At 50.1% G+C, this 22,558-nt stretch overlaps 2 protein-coding genes across 3 annotated transcripts in view; one reads left to right on the plus strand and one right to left on the minus strand.

The window, feature by feature from the left end:
• SND1 (staphylococcal nuclease and tudor domain containing 1) overlaps positions 1–22,558 on the minus strand; it is a 420,353-nt gene that overhangs the window by 43,048 nt on the left and 354,747 nt on the right. The gene's annotated exons all lie outside the window — the stretch shown is intronic.
• On the plus strand, positions 15,674–20,095 carry LRRC4 (leucine rich repeat containing 4). The gene is made up of 2 exons (XM_032642819.1): positions 15,674–16,218; positions 16,403–20,095. Exon 2 carries the CDS (start codon positions 16,503–16,505, stop codon positions 18,459–18,461), a length of 1,959 nt encoding a protein of 652 aa, XP_032498710.1. The 5' UTR covers positions 15,674–16,218; positions 16,403–16,502; the 3' UTR covers positions 18,462–20,095.

Here is a 22,558-nt window from a genome sequence, read left to right on the forward strand (position 1 = left end):
GCTGGGGAAAGGCCCGATGGTTGCCACTCAATAGCCATTTCCCCTTCTCCCTGCTGGCAAGTCTCTGTCCTTTTTCCTTGTGATATCTATGTGACTCAGGAAAATGTGACGATCTAAGTTATTTTTTTGTGCCATGGGACTTGCTGGCAGTCAAGGGAAACCTATGGACCCCTTCATAGAATAATAATATGTTTGGATACATTAATTAAAGTACATAGGATTGCAGAGGAAACCATTTACACTGAAACAGTTATTAAAATATTTTTTAAAACCCACCCAAATCAGGATATAGCAAATATATGTACTTCTTTATTAACACACCAAATAACAAGATCTAGCAGTAGGTCTGACATCTATAATCTCAAGGCAGTGATAAGAGTAAACATAATGTTGAAATTCCTGCAACTATTATAATGTGATATAAAAATACTTGTGATTTCCATTGGTGACAAAATCACAGATATACTAGTTTTACTATGATTTTTGGCTTACATTCACATTCAAAGAACATGCTAAATTTGAGTTACAGGCTAATAAAGACATAAATTTCTGCCCATCCAAATTCACGGACCCTATGAAACCCTGGTCTCACTCAGTCCATCACTGGGGAGCAGAGTTCTCTTTCCTGGTGCCACATCACAGTTTAGTAGTGTCACCCAAATCTGGACAGTGAGATATAAGAGGAAGTCAGGTGAGAGGCATGTGGGGAAGGATTTCTTTGCTTTTAAAAGAGATGCAGAAACACACTGCTTCTCCTGCCTTTGGAGATTGGTGTGTGGGCATGTAATGCCTGGTGCTATGGCAACCATCTTGCAGCCAAGAAAGAACTGTGGTCACGCTGAGGGAATGGTTCAAACACAGAAGAAGAAAAAAACTAAGGTACCTGATTCTGACCTGGGGCCTCATCTCAGTTAAACTAACCCACCCTGGAGCTGCCTTACTTTGGGACTGACTTTCTGTGAGAGGTCAGTCTCTTGCATAGATGGTCTATTGCAGCACGAAGCACCTATAGCCTACAGTGACCCATGAGCCTTTTCCATAGTTACCTGTGTCTTTTTTAACCTCCACAACAAAACTAGGTGGCTGCATACCCTAATGTTTCTGAGTCACAGGAGTTGCTCTGTGTCCTAAGCCCATCTGTCATTTTTTTCCAGCTTCTCAGGGTCCTCAATGTACAACTGAAGAGTTGCTGTCTAATGAGAACTGACAAGATGGAGGCCAGAGGGATGGCTGATGCCAGGAGAGCTCTTAGCAAAGGCTGCCACCCACAGCATCGGCTCAGGGTTCTATTCCGGTGCAACAAATGGGGTGGGTAGGGGGAGGAGTCAGGGTTCACGAAAAGTTGGTCTAGGAAAGAGGGCACAGGTGGAGCAGAGTCATGAAATCAAGAGGTAGAAAGTCTAGGTTCCCAGATTCTTAACTGGTTTTGATTCAAATATCAGGACTGATACCACGCCAGTTCTTCACACGAGATCCTTTTTCTTTTTTCCCTCATTGGTCCATCTCTGCCTGTAGCTTCTATTCTGTCGATGGACAAATCTCTCAATTCATAGCCACAAATCTGATAGAAAGTTTGGAGAAGACATCAGACAGACTGTATAATCTCTGCTAATCCTGTAATCAGAAGCTAATCCCAGGACACAAGTGCATTTGCAAAGTAAGGACTTTAGAAACTCAAATGGCATTAGCAGGCCAGAGAGACCAATGTAGACAATGACTGAATGAGACTCATCAATCCAGAAACAGATTCATTCCTTCCACTCCATGTGAGTTATGTGGAAAAATAAAAAAAAACAAATGGGAAAAGGCTATTATACCTGAGGATGAGAGCAAGGCCATCCCTAGTCCCTTCTCGAAGGATCTCTTAAATTATAAGTTTGGGAGTAGCAGTGAGAGGAGGAATAACAGATGAGAGAGGTTAGGAGCAAGGGAAGACCAGCACATTCCTTATTCTAAACCCTGTTTTATTATCTTCTCTGGGAGAAAACCAACGAATGATTCCAGCAAGGCGAGAACAAGGAAGGCTTTTAAAAATAAGCATGTTGTACATGCACAGGGCCCATGCAGAACATTCTTTGGTAACCAGCTTTCAAGTCACTGGTTTCAGAATTTCTGTTCACACCTGACCTGCTCCAGGGGACAAAGGTCTCTGTGAAACAGGCAGGGCTATATTTGCCTCCAAAGCCTGTTTTGTCAAGAGCCTGCCTGCCTGTCCCTTTGTGGATGGGGTCTGAAAAAATCTTTCTGCACTTCGCATCAGGGCTGCAAAGCTCCTTGACGGTGCTGCATGGAGGAGCGATTAACACACCAACCAAAAGTGCCACAGGCCCAAGAGAGGCAGAGGGGCACTGGAGATGGGAGTGGGCCTGGGAGACACTTTCCTTCAGCCGAATGGAAATAGTTCCTTGGTTTTCTTCTCCATGAACCCCGATGTGACGGCACTGAGTCTGTGGGTGGGTCGCTGTGTGGGACCACATCCCTATTCCTTTTGGGGGACCAAACGTTCCTCAGGAGAAGCTGAGTTTGGGCCAGTGCAGGAGACCCTACTCTGCTAGCTTTGGCCCCTGACACAGCCTGTCTCAGGCCCACAGCCCTTCTTAGAGGCTTCTAAAAGAGAAAGATTTAAAAATGTGGTCCGGTTACACTGTCCTATTTAATGGGCACCCTATAAAAGTGCTGCAATGTTTAGTACATCATTTCGGTGGACTAAGTATGGGGAACCATATTTTTTGATATTTTTGTCCAGAGAGTTGGATATCAGGCCCTTGATCAATATCTTAAAAATGAGACACAAGGGGGGGTGGTGGTGTTTATCCCTGGCGAAGGTGAAACCAGAATGAGAAACCCAGTAGCACTGAAATACGAGGGGACAGGCTCACCTCTGAGACGGACCACGTGATGGGACAAAATTCAGTCAACCTCTCGGCTTCTCTCACAACAAATGCAGCCTAACACAGAGATGCCAGACCCCTACCCCATGCTTCCCAGCGCTACTGCCCTCCAGGCTCACACATGAGTCTTTAGGAAAATCCTTCAACACCTGCTTAATTCTTCTCCTCCCTAGAAAACAGTATTTAACAAGAATGGTCTTATTCACCTAAGCAAGCAAGTCGAGGTTATGTGTTCAGAAAGCTCGTTAATAACAAATAACACTCTTAAAGAGACAGACGCAGACTGAGACCGGAGCTGGCAGGAAGCCCACCCCTAAGCTGCGCTGAGAATGGCCAGGGCTGTCGACAGTGGTGCTGGAGGCCAGAGGCAGGCCGGGCCTCCGACCAGGGCGGGAGCCCCTCTTAGTCTCAGTCTGATAAAGACATTTACCCTGCAGCTCTCAGGTGTGCAGGAGCAGAAGGTCTGTCGCTGTTCAGACAACGGGAGCAAAAGACTGCTTTAATTGGTTAGGAAATCAAAAGGCTCAGGCCAACACAGGGTCCTGCTGGCCGAGAGAGAGATGCAGCAGCCCCCCCGGAGTGGTGGACACAGGCTCCATCTTTCTCTGGAGGTTTCCACTAGAAGGAAGAATCAGAATGCCCTCAGTCTGTTGGTCAGTTGGTCTTTTCATATTCATCTCTCTCTCTTTCACTTACTGTCTCGTGGGCACACATGGCCTTGAATAGATCCCACGGACTGGCATTTGGAGGCAGACTGTCAGATGCCAGGGCAGGAAGGACAGAGCTGAAGTCGCTCTGTGTGCCTGGGATCCCAAGATGGTCTCCCCTTCGGGAGTGAACCCCAAGGGCTCGGGGCCAGCTCCAAAGCACCACCGAGTCGCTGGGCCAGTGAGGCCAGCTTGGGGGGAGGGAGGGCGTCCAGCCCAGAGACTGCTCACTTACACAAAGAATCCTTTCAGAGTTATTGGCTGGCAAGGCCCCTCTCAGACTTTTTTTTTTTCTTTAGGGCTTGTGCACTGAATACAAATCAAGCAGCCTCACTGGGCTGTCACACAAACTGGCCCCAGTCACCAACAAAGTGACACAGAACAAGGGCTCCTCTAGCCAGGCTGTCAGTGTCCAGGCGTCATGGTAGCTGACTCCCAGACCCCCAACTGGGGGCCCCACGAAAGTGGGGCTCCAGCACCCCTTATCAGCAGCAGAGCCATTTCAGTCTGGCGTCCATCAGAGGAACAGTTTCAGGTAGACCAACACGACAGGTTCCCGAGCATGCCGCTTAGCATTCCTGGCTGGTAGTGAGGAAAAACTGAAAAGGCAGGGATTCATGGCCAGGGGCAGTGTCCTGGGGTAAAGGAGAATGAGATAGTCGTGTTACCCCTGTGTAAAAACAAACAAATCTACCTATCAGCTCTGGCCAAATTCCGAACTGCATGTGAGAGAGACAGTAAGTGAAAGAGATAGAGAGAATAGGAATATGACAGACTGACGAACCAACCAGCTGGGGAATTCTAATTCTTCTCTCTACAACCGCTAGAGGAGCTGAGGGTCCTAGCTCCCTTATTTCACATTTACCCACCCCAAATTCCTCTAGGTATAAGGTGATTCCCACCGGAAGCATGTGCAGATAGAACTGCATCTAAAACCATGGATCAAGGGCAGGCTGGAGGCTGGGGAGATCTCACTCCTGAAGAGGCGCACGTAATGCAAAAGGAACGCAGCACCCAGGAACCTGGGTGTCAGCCAACCCACCCATCGGTCGTTTGATGACTCATGGAGAAGCCAGTGGTGTGAGCTCCAGGCTAGGCTCCTGTTGTCCCCAATTCCGCACACCCCTCCACTTCTAAGGGTAAGAGCCTGGCCTTTTGCTCAAGGATGGGGTGGGCTGAGGATGGTCACAACAGCAACTAAGAGACAAAATTCAAGCCCACATTTTCATTAGGAGTCCTCCAAGTCTCCCTCAGAAATTCCTCAGATCAGACAAATGAACCCACCTTATCAGGCCAGTACTGGATGATGAAGTGAGGCCATACCAACTGGAAGTAAGAAAACCCGAGCTATAGCTGAAACGGGCAGCATAAAATTGAAAACAATTAACAAGTTGTGCGAGGCAGCTTGACGGCCACAGATGCTGATCCACAAAGAGACTGAACAACAGATAAAGAAGCCTGGGAAAGAGAAGGCAGTGCCAACATGGCACTGCTGTATAGGCCATGGAACAGCTACAAGAAGAAATAGCAGAAAAGGGCACAACAGGTTTCAAGCCAAATTGAACAGAATAAAAACACAGAAAAAGTTCCAAGCTGAGTACGTTTCTTAAATTCAGTCAGAAATGCCCTAGGGTAAGTATAGAAAGTGTGCTCCCATCTTGTTCACTCTCTCTAAACTATAAGGTCTTCTCTGAAGCAGTGACCTGCTCCGTAAGGGTGGGGGGGTCCTAGAATATTCCCAGGAGAATAGCCCTAAGCCATGTGACTATTTTTTTTTAAAAATGTATTTAATTAATTTATTTTTGGCTGCATTGGGTCTTCGTTGCTGCGCGCAGGCTTTCTCTAGTTGGGGCGAGCAGGGGCTACTCTTCGTTGCGGTGCGTGGGTTTCTCATTGCGGTGGCTTCTCTCGTTGCGGAGCATGGGCCCTAGGTGCATGGGCTCCAGTAGTTGCAGCATGCAGCCTCCGTAGTTGCCGCACGGGGGCCCTAGAGTGCGCGGGCTTCAGTAGTTGTGGCGCATGGGCTCAGTAGTTGCTGATCACGGGCTCTAGAGCACAGGCTCAGTAGTCGTGGCACACAGGCTTAGTTGCCCCGCAGCATGTGGGATCTTCCCGGACCAGGGTTCGAACCCGTGTCCCCTGCATTGGCGGGCGGATTCTTAACCACTGTGCCACCAGGGAAGCCCCATGCGACTATTTTTTTTTTTTTTTTAAACAAAATCTGTGATACATCCATGGTCAAGGAAAGTGGAGTCACAACAGGAAGAATCATCTTCCCTCATGGGAAAAGGGAAAGAAAGTCAATAGCAAAGCTGGGGAAGGACCCAGGTGGCCAGGCTCCCAGTCAGACTCTCCAAACAGCCCATTTGCTTCAATCTCCCCCCTGAGTGATGGAACTGTTTGTTCTTTAGTCATGCAAAATTTAGGGACTGCAGCTAATAGAGATAAGGACCCTGGACAGAAGCTCTGGGCTCCTCTCACCGCCCAGCCAGGTGCCCACCGACTGCACTAGAGCTCCAGCACTCAGTGGGATAATTATTGCTGCCTTTAAATTTACCCAGCTCTCCATAAAGCGAGGTAATGGGGCGCCCTTTACTACTGCTAGTGGTGATTGTCCTAACGTTCTTTAATTAGCATTGGCATAGCCACTTTCAAAGCATTTCATCTTACAGTCCTGGTGTTCCCTATTTCAGGCTCAACAGCCCTCACTCCCTTTGGAGAAAATGCACTTTAGCAAATTTGAAAATGACAGGCACATGCATCCATGAGCACAGATAATCGTATTTGTGTATCTGTACTCGCTCTTCTGCTCACTCTTCACATATCCACAACTGCCAAGAACCCGTGGGCCTTGATGATACCTCCATAAAACTCTTGCTCATAAATCTGTCAGCAAGGGGTTAGGAATTTTAAAAACTGAGGACTGGCGAAACCTTATGATCACTAGGATCCTCCTTAAATTTCCCAGTATTTAAAAAAAAAAAAAAAAGCTGATTTTTTTTTTTTTTTTTTTTTTTTTAATTACAAGGTTCGGGGTCTTTTTTTTTGTTGTTGTTGCACCAGGTCTTAGTTGAGGCAGGCGGGCTCCTTAGTTGAGGCAGGCGGGCTCCTTAGTTGCGGCACATGGGCTCCTTAGTTGTGGCATGTGCATTCTTAGTAGCGGCATGCATGTGGGATCTAGTTCCCTGACCAGTGATCGAACCTGGGCCCTCTACACTGGGAGCACAGAGTCTTATCCACTGCGCCACCAGGGAAGTCCCAAAAGCTGGTCATTTTTCACCTATCTTTTCAAAGGTTTATGGATTAGGGCTAGGGCTATTGATACACCATTAGGGAGGCCTGAACTCCTATTCATTTGGGTCAAAGAATAGTCCTCTTTCCTCTGAAATAATCAATTCACCACTATGATCTAGGTGTTGGGCACAAGATGGGAAGGGCCTCTGCTTTCATGGGGTGTGCAAGTAAACGAGAATTTCAGATGATGGTAAATCAAATAAGAAAATAAAACCCAGGGATGTGACTATGATTGGTGGGGCTACTAAAGTAGTCTAAAGGACAGGGTAGTCATGGAAAGTCCCAAGAGACCTGCTCAAGAAGGAGCCAACCACCTGAAGATGTGGGGGAAGAACATTCCAGACAGAGGAGAGAGCAGAGGCCCTAATGGGGAGAACCAGCTTAGAGTATTCCAAAAGAAAGAAGAGCAGCATAGCTGAAGGGTAGGGGGTAAGCAGGAAGATGATAAAACACGAGGGCATAGGAGCAGGCAAGGCATGACAGCTTAGGGCCTGTGGTCCATGGTACACCATTTGGTCGTTATTTGAATTATGAGGGGAAGAACACTGGAGTGTTCTAAGCAAATCAATAACATGATCTGTCATGGTGTCACAAAGATGGCTTTGGTGGCTGTGGAGAATAGATTTAGAGGGAAAGAGTAAACATCTATGTCTTGAATCCTTTAATTTCTAGTTTTGAGTAAATGTTCTGTGATATAAGATGTTAACATAATAGTAAGGTGGGTGAAGACCATATCCTATATATAGTCTGAGTATGTTCAACCTGTCTCTGAGTCTAAAATTATCTCAAAACTAACTGTTAAAAACAGTGAGAAACACCTTATATCTTAAATGAAGAACTGAAAGGTCTAAATTAGGTGCAATAGCAAGAGCAGAGAGGGAAAAATAAAAGAAAAAGAAGGATTCTCTCAGTAATTGACTTTGGATAAAAATATTTCCCTTCTATACTAGTTTCCTTATTTTAAAAACTGAGGACTGGCGAAACCTTATGACCACTAGGATCCTCCTTAAATTTCCCCGTATTTAAAAAAAAAAAAAAGCTGATCTTTTTTTTTTTAATTACAAGGTTCTGGGTATTCCTTTTTTTTAATTTTATTTATTTTTTATTTGGTTGCACCAGGTCTGTTACTTATTAGAAAGTAACAGCTGCTGCTACTACTATTACTATTAGCTAAGACTAACTGATTTTCCTTACTTGCTTCTAGTCCAATAATACCACAAAATAAATAGTTATTAATCCCACTTTACACATGAAGAATCTGAAGCTTAAAGAAGCAACTTATATACACAGCATATATTATACACAGTAGGCAAGAGAGAACCATGATTTGAACCCAGGTTTCTCTGATTCCAGAATATTTTCATAACCTCCACTACGGTATAATGCCCACTAACATGAATGTATGAATGCATGCATACATGCATTCACTCATTCTTTCTCTCTCTCCCTCCCTCTTTCATGTAGGACTCAGTTTGGGGGAAAAAAGTGTTTGGGCTTTCACCAACCAAAACATGAATAAATTTATAAAACCATTGTGTATGTGTGTGTATCTGCAGGCATGGACTCTGGGTTAAGGATCAAATTTGTGCTGGAGATACTCGAAAAGCCATTTACTCATAACTCTCACTCCCACATCTGCCTTTGTATCTGCTGGGCTCTGATCTTTAGTGCTTTCTTAATCTCCAATGAGTGGGAAGCTCAACATTTCTGTGACTTAGTTACAGGTGAGCCAAATTTTGTAGCAATGCCAAGACGTACCTCTAATATTACTGGTAAATGCTTAGATGTTCCAAGATCTTTGGGATAAAATCAACAGACCATGTAAAGAGTGAGAAAATTATCAAGAAAAGGAATCAAGGCAGATTTCTTGAGCTTTTCTGGTCCACATGCCCCCTTCCCTCCGCTCACATGATGTTTCCTAACTGTGGCACTGACTGAGGGAACCCTCTCTCCCTTTCCAACGGGAAGACCCAATGACCATACCGCTGACACCTGGCTCCTCTCCTCTGCCCCTCACAAGCACAGGTACACAGAGGATGTACCTGCTAGAGGTAAGAGGGAGGGTATATCTTAAGTGGCACATCGCGGCATCACAGTGGTTTAACATTTGAATGCTGAATAGATTTGAGCTCTGTCACTGCAGTGAGCTGAATGAGCCCCAGACAGATAATGCCCACGCCCCCATCCCCAAACCTGTAAATATTACCCTATTTGGAAAAAGGGTCTTTGCAGATGCAACTAAGGATCTTGCAATGACATCACCCTTGATTGACCAGGTGGGCCCTAAATCCAATGGCAAGTGTCCTTTATAAGTCAAAGCGGAGACAGACAGAAAAGGAGGAGTCAACATGACCAAGGAGACTGATGTGATGCAGCCACAAATCAAGGAATGGGACAGTCACCAGGAGCTGGAATAGGCAAAAAAGGCCAGGCACAAATTCTCCCCTAGGGCCCTTGGAGGGAGGATGGTCCTACCAGATTTTGCACTTTTCGCCTGCATAACTGCGAGAGAATAAATTTCTGATTTTTTTTTTTTTCTTTCGGTACACGGGCCTCTCACTGTTGTGGCCTCTCCCGTTGTGGAGCACAGGCTCTGGACGCGCAGGCTCAGCGGCCATGGCTCACGGGCCCAGCCGCTCCGCGGCATGTGGGATCCCCCCGGACCAGGGCACAAACCCACATCCCCTGCATCGGCAGGCGGACTCCCAACCACTGCGACACCAGGGGAGCCCTAATTTCTGATGTTTTAAACCACCAAATATGTGGTAATTTGTTATGACAGCCTTAGGAAACTGATATAGTCACTTACTAGTTCTGTGATCCTGAGAAAGCGTCTTAAATTCATCTGCAAAATGGGGAATCTAATGGTACCCACCTCACAGAGCTGTTGTGATGATTAATATGGGTACCGATCAATGCCCCAGGAAATGGTGCTGTTAACATCATTATTGTTACTGCTATACAAAGGCAGTTAAAGGGAAGGATAAACCACAGGGCCTGTAATGGGCTAGTGCACCTGAAGAGTACATTTCCAAGGCTTTTGGCTGGACCTCTCTGGGCTGTTTGACCATACAGATGATTCTGGCTAGAATGGGCACCAACTGTCTATTCCAAAAGAGGCGGCAGTTGGGGCCTTGGGAGGTTTCTCCCTTCACTCAGGCCTGGCAGCACGAAAAGAAACGGTTAAGCCCCAGGAAACCAGCCTCAGAGAAGAGGATGAGGCCCTTCCATTCTATAGCCCTTTGCCATTCTTATTAAGCATCTTTTCTTTTCTGAGGTTTTCTACAAATTGCTCTGGATGGGACCCAGAGGGAGAGTGCTTTTCTGTCCACTTTCTTCCGACTTCCTTAGAGAGCAGAGTTCTTAGGGGAAAAGGACAGTGGATTTTGAGGCACTAGGAAGAGTGGGTAAGTCTAGAACAGCTGTGTTGCCTTGAATCATCAGGCTTAAGGAATAAAATCCATTCCCTTTATGACTGTGGGTAGTAATGGCATGGTCACAGGCTCACTTCAGGACCACAGGCAAGAAAAATAACCTTATTTTTTTGCAATGGTGACTTTATCCATTAAACAGAAACCTCATGACCAGTTGACCCTGGAAGAGTATCTGTACATGTGGGTGGAAGTGAGTGAGAGATGCAAATACACACACACACACACACACACACACACACACACACACACACAATGTGTTCATTGCCTTAGGTAGGAGAAGGTGACTTTTTCCATATAGACCATTTCTTATGTTTTGTCACTACTAATTCACCAAGCAACTGATGTCTTTCCCTTTGTGGAGGTCAATTTCCATACTATTTTTCTTTTTCTTTCCTCCTATTTTCCAAATCGCTTTTTCTCCTTTGCTCTTGTTCTTTTCTTAGTTAAAATGGCAGCGTAAAGAGTATAAAAACAGATAAGGTACTTGAGTAGGGTTTGGCAGCCGAAAAATATTGCAAATAGGAACTAGAGTTTCAGGGGGTACATATGTGATCTTCCTGCCACGGATGGACCCACCTTGAGGGGGCCGAAAGCCTACTGGAGGCAAGGTAGCAGCCTGCTCACTCCTGGCAAACCCTGCGAAGCATTATGGACATCTAGTGGCTGCCGGGGATAATGCCTCAGCGATGCATGTCAGGCTGAGGAATGGTCTACCATGGGCTTTACTAGGCGCCCAGTTATCCTGGGTCCCCTTAGCCAGTCCCCTGGATGACCATTTCTTCTCAAAATAATTTTTTTAACACTTTCTTTTATGGGGGGGGGCCATGCTGCGCAGCTTGCAGGATCTTAGCTCCCCAACCAGGGATTGAACCCGGGACCTCGGCAGTGAGAGCACAGAGCCCTCACCACTGGACCAACAGGGAATTCCCTCCACTTCTTATTAAGGGTCCAAAGTCACTCTGACTGGCTCTATCAAAGACCCATCGTTAACCCAGCCCAGCAAGGTATAATGATAGCACCTGCATACAACAGCACAGAAGGCAGGCATTTGGAAATATCTTCAAGCTCCAGGTTTAAATGCCAATTAGCCACATACTGTCATCTTGACTGAGGGGGTGAGCTCAGAAGGGACAGAGACTCTGATGTTAATTAGTAGTGTGGCTCTAGGTAAGTCACTATGCCTCTCTGAACTTCATTAACGACATCTGTAAAATGAGAGGTTAAGTCCAGATGATCTCCAAGGTCCCTTTTAGCTTTAGCACTCTGTGATCTGCAGGCCTTTTTAGTAGCTGAGAAAACAGTCTGCTCTGCTCTGGCACTGTGGATTTCTCGATTCAACTGAAGGAATCATTCGCTTCTCAACTTTGTGGTGCGTTACCAAGACTTGACTACAACCCCAAAGGATCAATCTTCACAAAGCTTTACATCTGAGGAGGGGTGGGAATCGTGGACGATGAGAGCTGGAAGGAACTTTCTAGTCCATTCTCTTAATTTTAGAAATGAAGAAACCAAGGTTTAGAGCTGTCGTAATTTAAGATTTGTCACATGTCTAATCAGTGGCAGAAAAGGGACTAGAACTCAGGCATCCCAGTCTTAGTGCAGGTAACAAGCGGCTGACACAGCCTTGCTGGATCACTGGCTGGCTTCTTCAACTCTGCTTTATCGCAGCAGTCTCTCTGTGGGAAACCACAAGTGAAAACACTCTCAACCCAGGGTTTTTTCCTTCTCTCCTCTCCAAGTTTAAGCCTTCCTCTTCTTTTTATTCCCTGGTGGCACCACTCCAAATCAAGGACGCAGTCAGAAGCAGGGGCTGTGAGGAGCAACAGACAGATGGCTAGACGACACTCGAGCGACAGGATTAGAGGCTTCAGTGCCACTTCCAGTTCAAAAGGGCTGTGTGTGCTGCCATGGTCCTACAGCCTCCTTGGTCCAGTTGATGGTTTCTATGATGCTCCCTTAGCCTAGCTGGCCTACAGAGGGCAAAGTACCCCTATCTAGAACTCCATGAGCTGCATGAAGCTTGGGCGATATCACTCACAAATATTTACCACGAGACCACCCCATTACTAAGTACCGGTTTGATCCTACCCTTCCATCCACCTACACAACATTTGCTGGGCCTGGAGCTGAACAGATGGGTTCTGAGTTTGCCCGCACCAGCCAGGCAGGCCCCGCTTCTGCCTGAGGGGGGAGGGGCAGCCATATACCAGGGCGCCATCCAGACCCTGGCCGGGGTCTCTCTGGAACCCTACCAGCTCAATGCCAGCTGTGGCAAGGAGAGAACTTCTCAACAGCGGGTGTTCAATTCTCCTCCACAGATCCCTGTCAGGCTAGACTCACATCTGGGTACAAGATGGGTGTGTCCTGCTTGAAGCTGATGGTGTGCAAATGGGGCTTAGTCAAGAAGGGAAAAAGAGCCCAGATGGAACTCAACCTCCATTTCTCTCTTTGATTAGTAATTGTGAGTCAAACAAGTTAAATAAAGGATCTATTTTCTCAGCCCCTCCTCTCCCACCCTTCATTCTAGTATATTCCATATACTCTTCCCTGAAATGTTTTATGCAGGCTGTCCCCCCACCTTGTCTCCGCCATTTACTCTATGCAGAGTGAACATACTGGACATCTTTGTGGCAGCGATGAGAACACTGGACTCAGGGTTTGAAGACTGGATTGAGATGCTGCCTCTGTTGCTTTCTGGGTGTATGACCTTGAGCATGTTATTCACCTGCCAGAGCTCAGTACCTCCATCCATAAAATGGAGACAACTATGGCAACTGTGTCACTGGGTAAAGGCAGATTAAACAAGAACAGATCTATCCACCCATCCATCCATCCATCCATCCATCCATCCATCCTTGGTATAGTGGAGAGCATAAGTAGACAAACATCCCAGTAAATGTTGAAGTAAATGAATGAAACCTGAGTTCTTATTGACTGGGAGAAAACTCTGGAGAATCACTTTTACTGTCCAAGTTCCTAGACATCTGAGCTCTGCCAGGGTTCAAGGCCTGGCTCTACCGCTTACTATGTGATCTTAGGTAACATATTAACTATTAATGTTATTATTTGACAGCAAATACATAATAAAAAAGTTGGTAAACGACAGGGAATCCAAATTGTCTACAATAGAGCTGTTTCCATTCCCTCCACGGACTTCAAAAATTCCCTGGCATATTTAAGGAGGTTTCAGATTACTGGGCAGCATACAATATTGAGATAAGGGTGTGGCAGAATCCAGAGAGCTAAGAGATCCAGGCCAGGACCTCATCTTCTTAAGCAATAGCCCACGTGCAGGTAGGTGATGGGCAAGCAAGCTTGCCAAGCCAGAGGTGGGCGGGCACAAGGAAAGGAGCCTGGAGGTAGCCCTTGAAAAGAAGCAACACTAAACCAGTGCCATATTCTGCCAGCTGGCTTCCCAGGGCTTAGCCACAGTTGGCCTCCGCCGCACCAGGCAGAGAAAGAGGAGTCATTTTCCCCGGTGGGAAAACTCTGAACAAGTCCTGTTCTCGCTCCTACACTGGTCCATCAAACGCCCCGGGGTCGCCTCTCACCGGAAGTAGGGGCAGGATGCGACGCAGTTCTTCCCAGGGACTCCCAGAAACAAAGAAGAGCTGGTGGAGCTCATGGGGCAGAAGCTTTAAGACCCACTCCCTCCAAACTCTGGGCGCACGGAGGGGAAAGGGCGCGGGGCTGCGAAGAGTGAGAAGCCGCGGCTCCGGCTGCTTAATGAACGGGTTGTGCCCTGGCTGCTGGGAGTTCACCTCAATCCTTCCAGCTGGTTGTCGCGCTGTCCCAGGTTGTTACTCCCCTAGCTCCCCGCACTTGGTCTTTCCTTCCACGGTTTGCCTCACCCGCAACCCTCATTAAGAAAATTATCAGTGAAAGCCCTAGTTAAAGCCGACGACGGGTGAGGAAATTTGCGAGGGAAGGGGCAGGACGAACAGACACATGTGCAGCAGCGCCCCGGCCGCCCCCGCGTCCCCCAGTGCAGCTCAGAACTCCGAGCGTGCAGCCCGGGCCGAACGGCCAGTCGCCCCGTCCGCAGTCGCCGGGGGTGAGGATGACGCGGTCCGGGCGGGCGGGAGGCCCGCCAACTGCAGCAGCCCCGCCGAGGGCCGCCGCGCCTCCGGCTCCCCAGGCCCTGAGCCCAGCGCGCCCAGAGCCCGAGGGTGCCCGGTGCAGGGCGGGGGCGGGGGCCGGCGCGATCCCTCCGCAGCAGCAGCCCCGCGCCGCTCCAGCCTATCAGCGGCCACCCGGCGGCTCCCTGCGATCGGACCAAAATAGCTGCGCACGCCTGCGACTTGCGCGCAGCCCCCCACTTGACGCTCACTCCTGTTCCCTCGCCCGGCCCGCTCCCAGCGTCTAGAGGGGGCGGGGAGGAAGCGGCCGGGGAGGGGGGTGGGGCTGGGGGAGAGAGGAAGGAAGGAAGAAGGAAGGAAGGAAGGAAGGAAGGAAGGGAAGGAAGGAAAGGAGGAAGGGAGGGAGGGAGGAAGGAAGGGATGAAGGGAGGGAGGGAGGGAGGAAGTCGCACGGAGGCGCACAGTTCGGGGCTGCGCAGCGCGGGCCGGCGCGGCGCTGGAAGGCGCCGGCGTTAACCCCTCGAGGGCAGGCAGCGGAGGGGGAGCGGTGTTAATACATAAGAGCACTGCATCACGCTAATCTTCTCTTCTCAGAACAGTATGCGTCAGCAGTACATTCACGTTCTGACTGAAGGACAAAAGGATGAGAGAGCAGTCTGCGTGGCTGCTGCCTGCAACACCGCGAGCCTGGCGCGAGGAGGAGACGGTGGGCGCCGTGCACAGGGGCCCCGCTGCTGCTGCTGCCGCCGCCGCCGCCGCTGCTAGCGAGTGGGGACCATGTTCCCGGGCTCCGGAGCGTTCCCCGCAGCCGCGACCCCCGCTGCTCACGCCGCCGCCAGCGCCGGGGCCGCTGCAGCAGTCCGCGGGCAGCGCAGCCGCTGAAGGCGCCGGGGGCCGGAGCCCTGAACTCCCTCCCTCTGCACAAAGCCAGATCCGGCGGCACGCCGGGGGCCCGGCTGCGGCGGGCGATTCCGCGCCTCCGGGGGCTGCAGCCGCCCCCGGACTCCCCGAAGGGGCCTGCGGCGCGGGGCGACCCGGCCGCCGCGCGCTCCTCTGGCCGGCAGACCAGGTCCCGGCGCTGCCTCCACGCCGCTGCCCCTCGGGGGGCTGGACGGATTACTGCTCCTCGCACCAGCAGCCGGCGGACTGGGAAACTGAGCCCAGTTTTTGTCTTTTTAACCCTTAAGAGAAGAGACGAGGAGAGAAGGGGGTGTGTGTCGGAGGGCGGGCGGGCGGGTGGGGGGGCGAAAGACCGGCGAACACCTCCTCTTAACTCTCGCAGCACCGCGAGCGAACGACTGCATCAGCTGCCTCGGGCCGGGAGCGGCCGACAAGGAGAGGGGCCAGCGCGGCGGCAGCTTCGGCAGCGAGCGCGGCCTGGCAGGCTGCGGGGCGCCCCCTCACTCCCCGCCGGGTGGCAGCCCCGGAGCGGGCGGGGGGCGCCGGAGGCACACTCCGGCGATGAAGCGGCTTCCTCCTCGGCTGGTGCGAGCCGGGGCCAGGGTACAAGGACAAAGCCGGGAAGCGCTGGTGGCGCCCCGCCTCGGGCTGAGGGGGGGGCATGCACCTGCATAGCCCGCCGGGCTTCGGCTCTCCCGGCGCGCCTCAACTCCGCGGCTCCGCTAGCCGGCTCCGGATTTACTAGAAGCCATTTTGTCTCCCCCACCCCTCCCCTCCCCTCTGCCCTCCCCGCCCCCTCTACTTCCCCCTTTTGTTAATTAAAACTAAGAAGTGAGAATGGGAACGAGGTGGCCAGCTCCGGCGGCGAACGCTTAAGGACACCGCGCCAGTTCTTCCCTTCCTTCCTTCCGAGGTAGGTGAGAGCGAATGACTGGGTGGGGATGGTCGCAAAGGGGGAGAGAAAGTCCCAGCTTTCCGAGGGCTGGTCTCGAGGGGGGGCTGGTAGACGAGGGGCCACTCTTTAGTTTGGCATGATTTTTTTTTCCGGCCGATCTGCTCCGTCTCTCTAATCGCCCCCTCCCCACCTCCTTCTCCAGATGGAAAGAGGAGCTCCTAGCTCACTTAAGCCGGGGTAGGGCTGGTTCTCCTTTCCGAGCCAAAATCCCAGGCGATGGTGAATTATGAACGTGCCACACCATGAAGCTCTTGTGGCAGGTAACTGTGCACCACACCTGGAATGCCGTCCTGCTCCCCGTCGTCTACCTCACGGCGCAAGTGTGGATTCTGTGTGCAGCCATCGCTGCTGCCGCCTCCGCCGGGCCCCAGAACTGCCCGTCTGTCTGCTCGTGCAGTAACCAGTTCAGCAAGGTGGTGTGCACCCGCCGGGGCCTCTCCGAGGTCCCTCAGGGTATTCCTTCCAACACCCGGTACCTCAACCTCATGGAAAACAACATCCAGATGATCCAGGCTGACACCTTCCGCCACCTCCACCACCTGGAGGTCCTGCAGCTGGGCAGGAACTCCATCCGGCAGATCGAGGTGGGGGCCTTCAACGGCCTGGCCAGCCTCAACACCCTGGAGCTGTTTGACAACTGGCTGACAGTCATCCCGAGCGGGGCCTTTGAATACCTGTCCAAGCTGCGGGAGCTCTGGCTGCGCAACAACCCCATAGAAAGCATCCCCTCTTACGCCTTCAACCGGGTGCCCTCCCTCATGCGCCTGGACTTGGGGGAGCTCAAGAAGCTAGAGTACATCTCGGAGGGGGCTTTTGAGGGACTGTTCAACCTCAAGTACCTGAACTTGGGCATGTGCAACATTAAAGATATGCCCAACCTCACCCCCCTGGTGGGGCTGGAGGAGCTGGAGATGTCAGGAAACCACTTCCCTGAGATCAGGCCTGGCTCCTTCCACGGCCTGAGCTCCCTCAAGAAGCTGTGGGTCATGAACTCACAGGTCAGCTTGATTGAGCGGAATGCTTTTGATGGGCTGGCCTCCCTGGTGGAACTCAACTTGGCCCACAATAACCTCTCTTCTTTGCCCCATGACCTCTTCACCCCACTGAGGTACCTGGTGGAGTTGCACCTACACCACAATCCTTGGAACTGTGATTGTGACATTCTGTGGCTAGCCTGGTGGCTTCGAGAGTACATACCCACCAATTCCACCTGCTGTGGCCGCTGTCATGCTCCCTTGCACATGCGAGGCCGCTACCTGGTGGAGGTGGACCAGGCCTCCTTCCAGTGCTCTGCCCCCTTCATCATGGATGCACCTCGGGACCTCAATATCTCTGAGGGTCGGATGGCAGAACTTAAGTGTCGGACTCCCCCCATGTCCTCCGTGAAGTGGCTGCTGCCCAATGGGACAGTGCTCAGCCACGCCTCCCGCCACCCACGGATCTCTGTCCTCAACGATGGCACCTTGAACTTTTCCCATGTGCTGCTCTCAGACACTGGGGTATACACATGCATGGTGACCAACGTGGCGGGCAACTCCAATGCCTCGGCCTACCTCAACGTGAGCACGGCCGAGCTCAACACCTCCAACTACAGCTTCTTCACGACTGTCACAGTGGAGACCACTGAGATCTCGCCTGAGGATACAACACGAAAGTACAAGCCCGTTCCTACTACGTCCACTGGTTACCAGCCGGCATATACCACCTCTACCACGGTGCTCATTCAGACCACCCGTGTGCCCAAGCAGGTGGCAGTAACCGCGACGGACACCAATGATAAGATGCAGACCAGCCTGGATGAAGTCATGAAGACCACCAAGATCATCATTGGCTGCTTCGTGGCAGTGACTCTGCTAGCTGCTGCCATGCTGATTGTCTTCTATAAACTTCGCAAGCGGCACCAGCAGAGGAGTACAGTCACAGCTGCCCGGACTGTTGAGATTATCCAGGTGGATGAAGACATCCCAGCGGCGGCATCTGCAGCAGCAACAGCAGCTCCATCCGGTGTATCAGGTGAGGGGGCAGTCGTGCTGCCCACAATTCATGACCATATTAACTACAACACCTACAAACCAGCACATGGGGCCCACTGGACAGAAAACAGTCTGGGGAACTCTCTGCACCCCACAGTCACTACTATCTCTGAACCTTATATCATTCAGACCCATACCAAGGACAAGGTACAGGAAACTCAAATATGACTCCCCCCCCCCCAAACTTATAAAATGCAATAGAATGCACACACACACAAAAGACAGCAACTTTTGTACAGAGTGGGGAGAGACTTTTTCTTGTATATGCTTATATATTAAATCTATGGGCTGGTAAAAGAAACAGATTATATTAAAATTTAAAAAGAAAAATCAAAACAAAACTATTTTCTAACTTGTAAGTTCTATTTAAAGGGGGTGGGGGACCTTGGGAATGCTGTGGGATAGAAGCCACAAGTCAGTCTGCTGTGCTGCCAGGAGAGCTTTCTGGTATAGGGTTGAAACTGCCAAAATAAAACAAACTACAACACCAACCAGTATCCCTAAAGAGTTAGGGTGTGGGCTGCTGAGGCGTGGAGGGGAGACTGAACTGTCATTTTTTAGAAGATGCTTCATAGGACACAGGAATACCCATTTCTCTAGACATCTTTCTTAGGCTGAGAGCTGTCTTTGCAGATTTATCTTATTTAAACAAAGAATACAAACAAATGAAAAAAAGCACTAAGAATCTGTACTGTGCTTAAAATGTTGAGAGGCAATAATTTTTTCTTCTGAGGCCAAGGGAAAGACAGACCTGTAAAATGTATTTTAAACAGGAAAACCACCAAAATTCAACTGAAACCTTAAGGGACTGAGTATGTACATCCCTGTGCACAAGTCTTCTTGGTTTGTGCAGTGGGACACAGCGTGACCCGCCTGACAGAGGGCTTCGGGAAGGAGCAGAGAAGGAAGGGAGCTGGCGTAGCTGTCAGTCAAGCGCTTTCACATTGCACCACATTCCTGCAGTTGGGCTTAACCCACTCTGTGCAAGGCATGTGTCTATTCAGGGCTTCCCAGGAGAAGGAGGTGGCCCCTGGGCGGGGGGGGGGGGGGGGGGCAGGGGGGCATGGTCCCAAAGGGGGATGGGAAGGGAGAGCAGAGGCAGAGAGAAGGTATTCGCAGGAGGCCATAACTCAGCATTGTGCCATGTCCACCTGTTGTTCCTGGTATCTGACAAATGATTGTAGACAGTGATGCATTTGATGATTTTTTTTTTTAAAGGATTGGTTTAAGGTGGAGAAGGGGGGAGAGGCTGGGAGTGGGAAGCTTGGGGGAGTGGAAGGTTTTCTCATGCTTGTGATTTGGTGACTATTCTAAATGCTGATTCATTAGGGATTATTACTGCTGATGTCAACTGGTTGTGGTGATGGGGAGGGGGCAGAACATGAGTAGAGAAGAAAGAGGAGAGACAAAAAGGGCACAGGCTCATTGAAAGTGATGAAGCCTTTCCTCACCAGGATGGTTCACAAAAAAGATGTGAAATCCACAGTTAAAACAAAGTGATACACACAGAATGAGTGCGGCATGGAGTCCTGTTGAATGTAGCACAATGGGGGGAAATGCTTCCCTCTCCCAGGGCTACCTCAGGAGGGGGAAGAGAAAGGGCGGGCGTGGGTGGGGAAGGCAGAGATCTCTGTTATTCTGGTCCATTTAATGATGTAACTTCTTTCATTTATTATTTTAGCTTTAAAAGGAAATAAAGGGTTCAGATTTGAAAGGGGGTGGGGTGTGGGGGGGAAATGCCACTGATTGTAACGTGAGAAAAGTGTATTTTTGTATTTTAATAAATATTGTTCAATTTTTAATTCAGTGTCCCCAAAGGGTTAAATTGAGTAAGACCCTGAACCTATAGCTTCTTATGAGCACTGACCAAATAATTTCTATTTAAAGAAAGAAAAGGGGAGGGGAGGACAATCTTCCATTTCTTTAAAGTATGGGAACACGCTAAAGCTGTCAGCCACTTTTCCTTAGCTTAAATAAAAGCACCCTGATACTAGTGCACCGTTCACAAGCTAAGTGTGTTAGTCCCTGGCTCTGTTGGGGGGTAGAACTGAATTCCCTGTGTCCTGGAAAAGCGGGGGAAATGGGTCAGCCTCAGCTCCTGGGACCCGGCCAGGAGTTAAACGCCACCTCAGCAGAAGCTGCTGGTCAGGCAGCACCAGCTCTACACGGGGACCCCGGGGGACCTGGATTTAGGAGCACTGCAATAATGCTGTTGTGCTTAAAGATCCCACAGGCAGTGTTGCTTCTGTTCTCTGGGTGCTGAATAGCCAGTCAAACGTGTCTTGGTGGTGGTGGGTATTGGTCTCCTGATGTGTAGCCGAGGGACGTGGTCCAGGCAGGCTGCCTGAACTGGGACCCTGCGTCTCTTCAGCACTAGTATTTATACGAGTGGAGTGCAGGGAATCGGGACTGAGTGGGTGTGATCTCCCTGGCGCTGAACACACAGAGAGAGGCAGGCAGCCCTTTGCAGCAGTTGGCTAAGAAAGGGCCAATTCTTAATCCTCCTTTGGGTGTTTGTGTATTTCACATACACAAAATTTCTGGGTGTCGGTGTTTGTGGCAGTGTGTATGCATGGGCTCACACTTTTAGAAACTGCCATTCATGTCTCTAGGCTACAATGATGTGTTCCCTCCACCCGTCCTTTAGTACCCTACCCCCAATAAAAAGAGAGAAAGCTGCAGCCGAGAAAAGGGTGGGACTTGGCGAGGACCAGTTGAAAAATGCAAGCAGTCACCCCCTTTCCTAGTGCCATAAGACACAGCTCAGGCTGTTTAGAACAGCTTCCTGGGTACACATTCAGAGGCAACTGTGAAGGAAGGAGCTGCTTCAGAAATAGAGGATGTGGAGCCCATTTCCTTACACCCCTCCTCTTTTTGACAGCTATCTGGGCGGCCAGGGAACTATGCAGTAGCTGTGGAATGACAAAGGCTCTGGGGCTGAACAAAGATCTGAGGGGAGAGGTGAAGAAATGGGCCTAAAACATTCCTGGGGAAGAGTCCTATGAACAAATGCACTTGTCCTGGGGGTGGGGCATATTCAGGTCTTGGAATCTGAGGGAGAAGTGCTTTCCAGAAGGAACCTCAAAGGAGGTTCCTGGGGGAGAGAGAATATGGTGCCTGGGTGTGAGTGTCCTTAGAGCTGCAAGGGGAGTTCCTTTCCCCACTGGGCCTACTCCCTGACCTGGGCACCGGTTCAGCATTTAGAGCGGCAACTCTCCCCCGCCGTGATGGCGGGTACACCCTCCTTTGTAGCAGGCACTTGGGACAACTTTTCAGAGAGGAGTCCCATGAGCACCGAAAGTGCAGCCTTTAATGCTGGGCGGGTGACTCATCCTCGGCCTGGCCAAGCTGTAGGGTTTGTTACCTGAGAATGGAACATGGGTTGGCAGCTCTTCGGGAGGGGAGTCACAGCAACACGTTACAGGGAAAAGACTGCCGATGATTATATGGAGTTAGAGACTTTTCATTACAGAATTTTTTAAAGGCCGTGAAAAACCATGTAGTCTAATCCCTTCACATTTTACAGTCAAGGAGACCGAGCCCCAGAGAAACTGAAAGATACAGTCCAAGGTCACACTGCTAATTAGTGGAAGAGGTGGGACTGAAACCCAGGTCTCTTGACTACCCAAACCAATGTGCTTTCTCATAAAGGCTCTTACTGGCTCTCAAGAACATCTCTCTTTCCTGGCCAATATGCAGTGAAAATGGGACCTTCCTATAGCTATTGCTGTGTTCTCTTCTCCCTCCTCTTGGAGCTGTCCAGTCTCCTTCAGAACCAGCTCTACTGCCCTCCGGGGCCTGAGCAGAATTCGGACCACAGGGGCCCCAGAGGTGGCCCAAGGGCCACGTGTGCTGACTAAGGAGTTGGATTCTCAGGACTATACCTAACAGCTTCCTGATTCTTAGGTTCAATGGCAGGCAGAAACCACGGGATCCCACAGAGGGCAACGGCTGCTAGGGAAAAGGTGAAGTAGACAAGGCAGGGTGCTCACAGTGGGAACGATGGATTGGCCTTCTCCCAACCTTAGCCTTGGAAGCTTGCAGAGTAAAGGATTGACAGAGGCCTTAGAGCACCTCTCAAGAGCAACTTCTCCACAGCGGAGTGGTTTCTGCTTATTTGGCTGAACAATGAGACTATTTGGGGAGGCGGGGGACTCTTTAACTCCTCTCCTCCATTGCATCTACCCTGGCCCCAGCTCCAAAATCATGATCTGGTCGCCACTCCCACAATTTGTTCTAGGGCCTTTTATCACTCTTTGGTGTAA

This window comes from Phocoena sinus, chromosome 9, assembly GCF_008692025.1.
Source record: "Phocoena sinus isolate mPhoSin1 chromosome 9, mPhoSin1.pri, whole genome shotgun sequence".
Lineage (NCBI taxonomy): Eukaryota > Metazoa > Chordata > Mammalia > Artiodactyla > Phocoenidae > Phocoena > Phocoena sinus.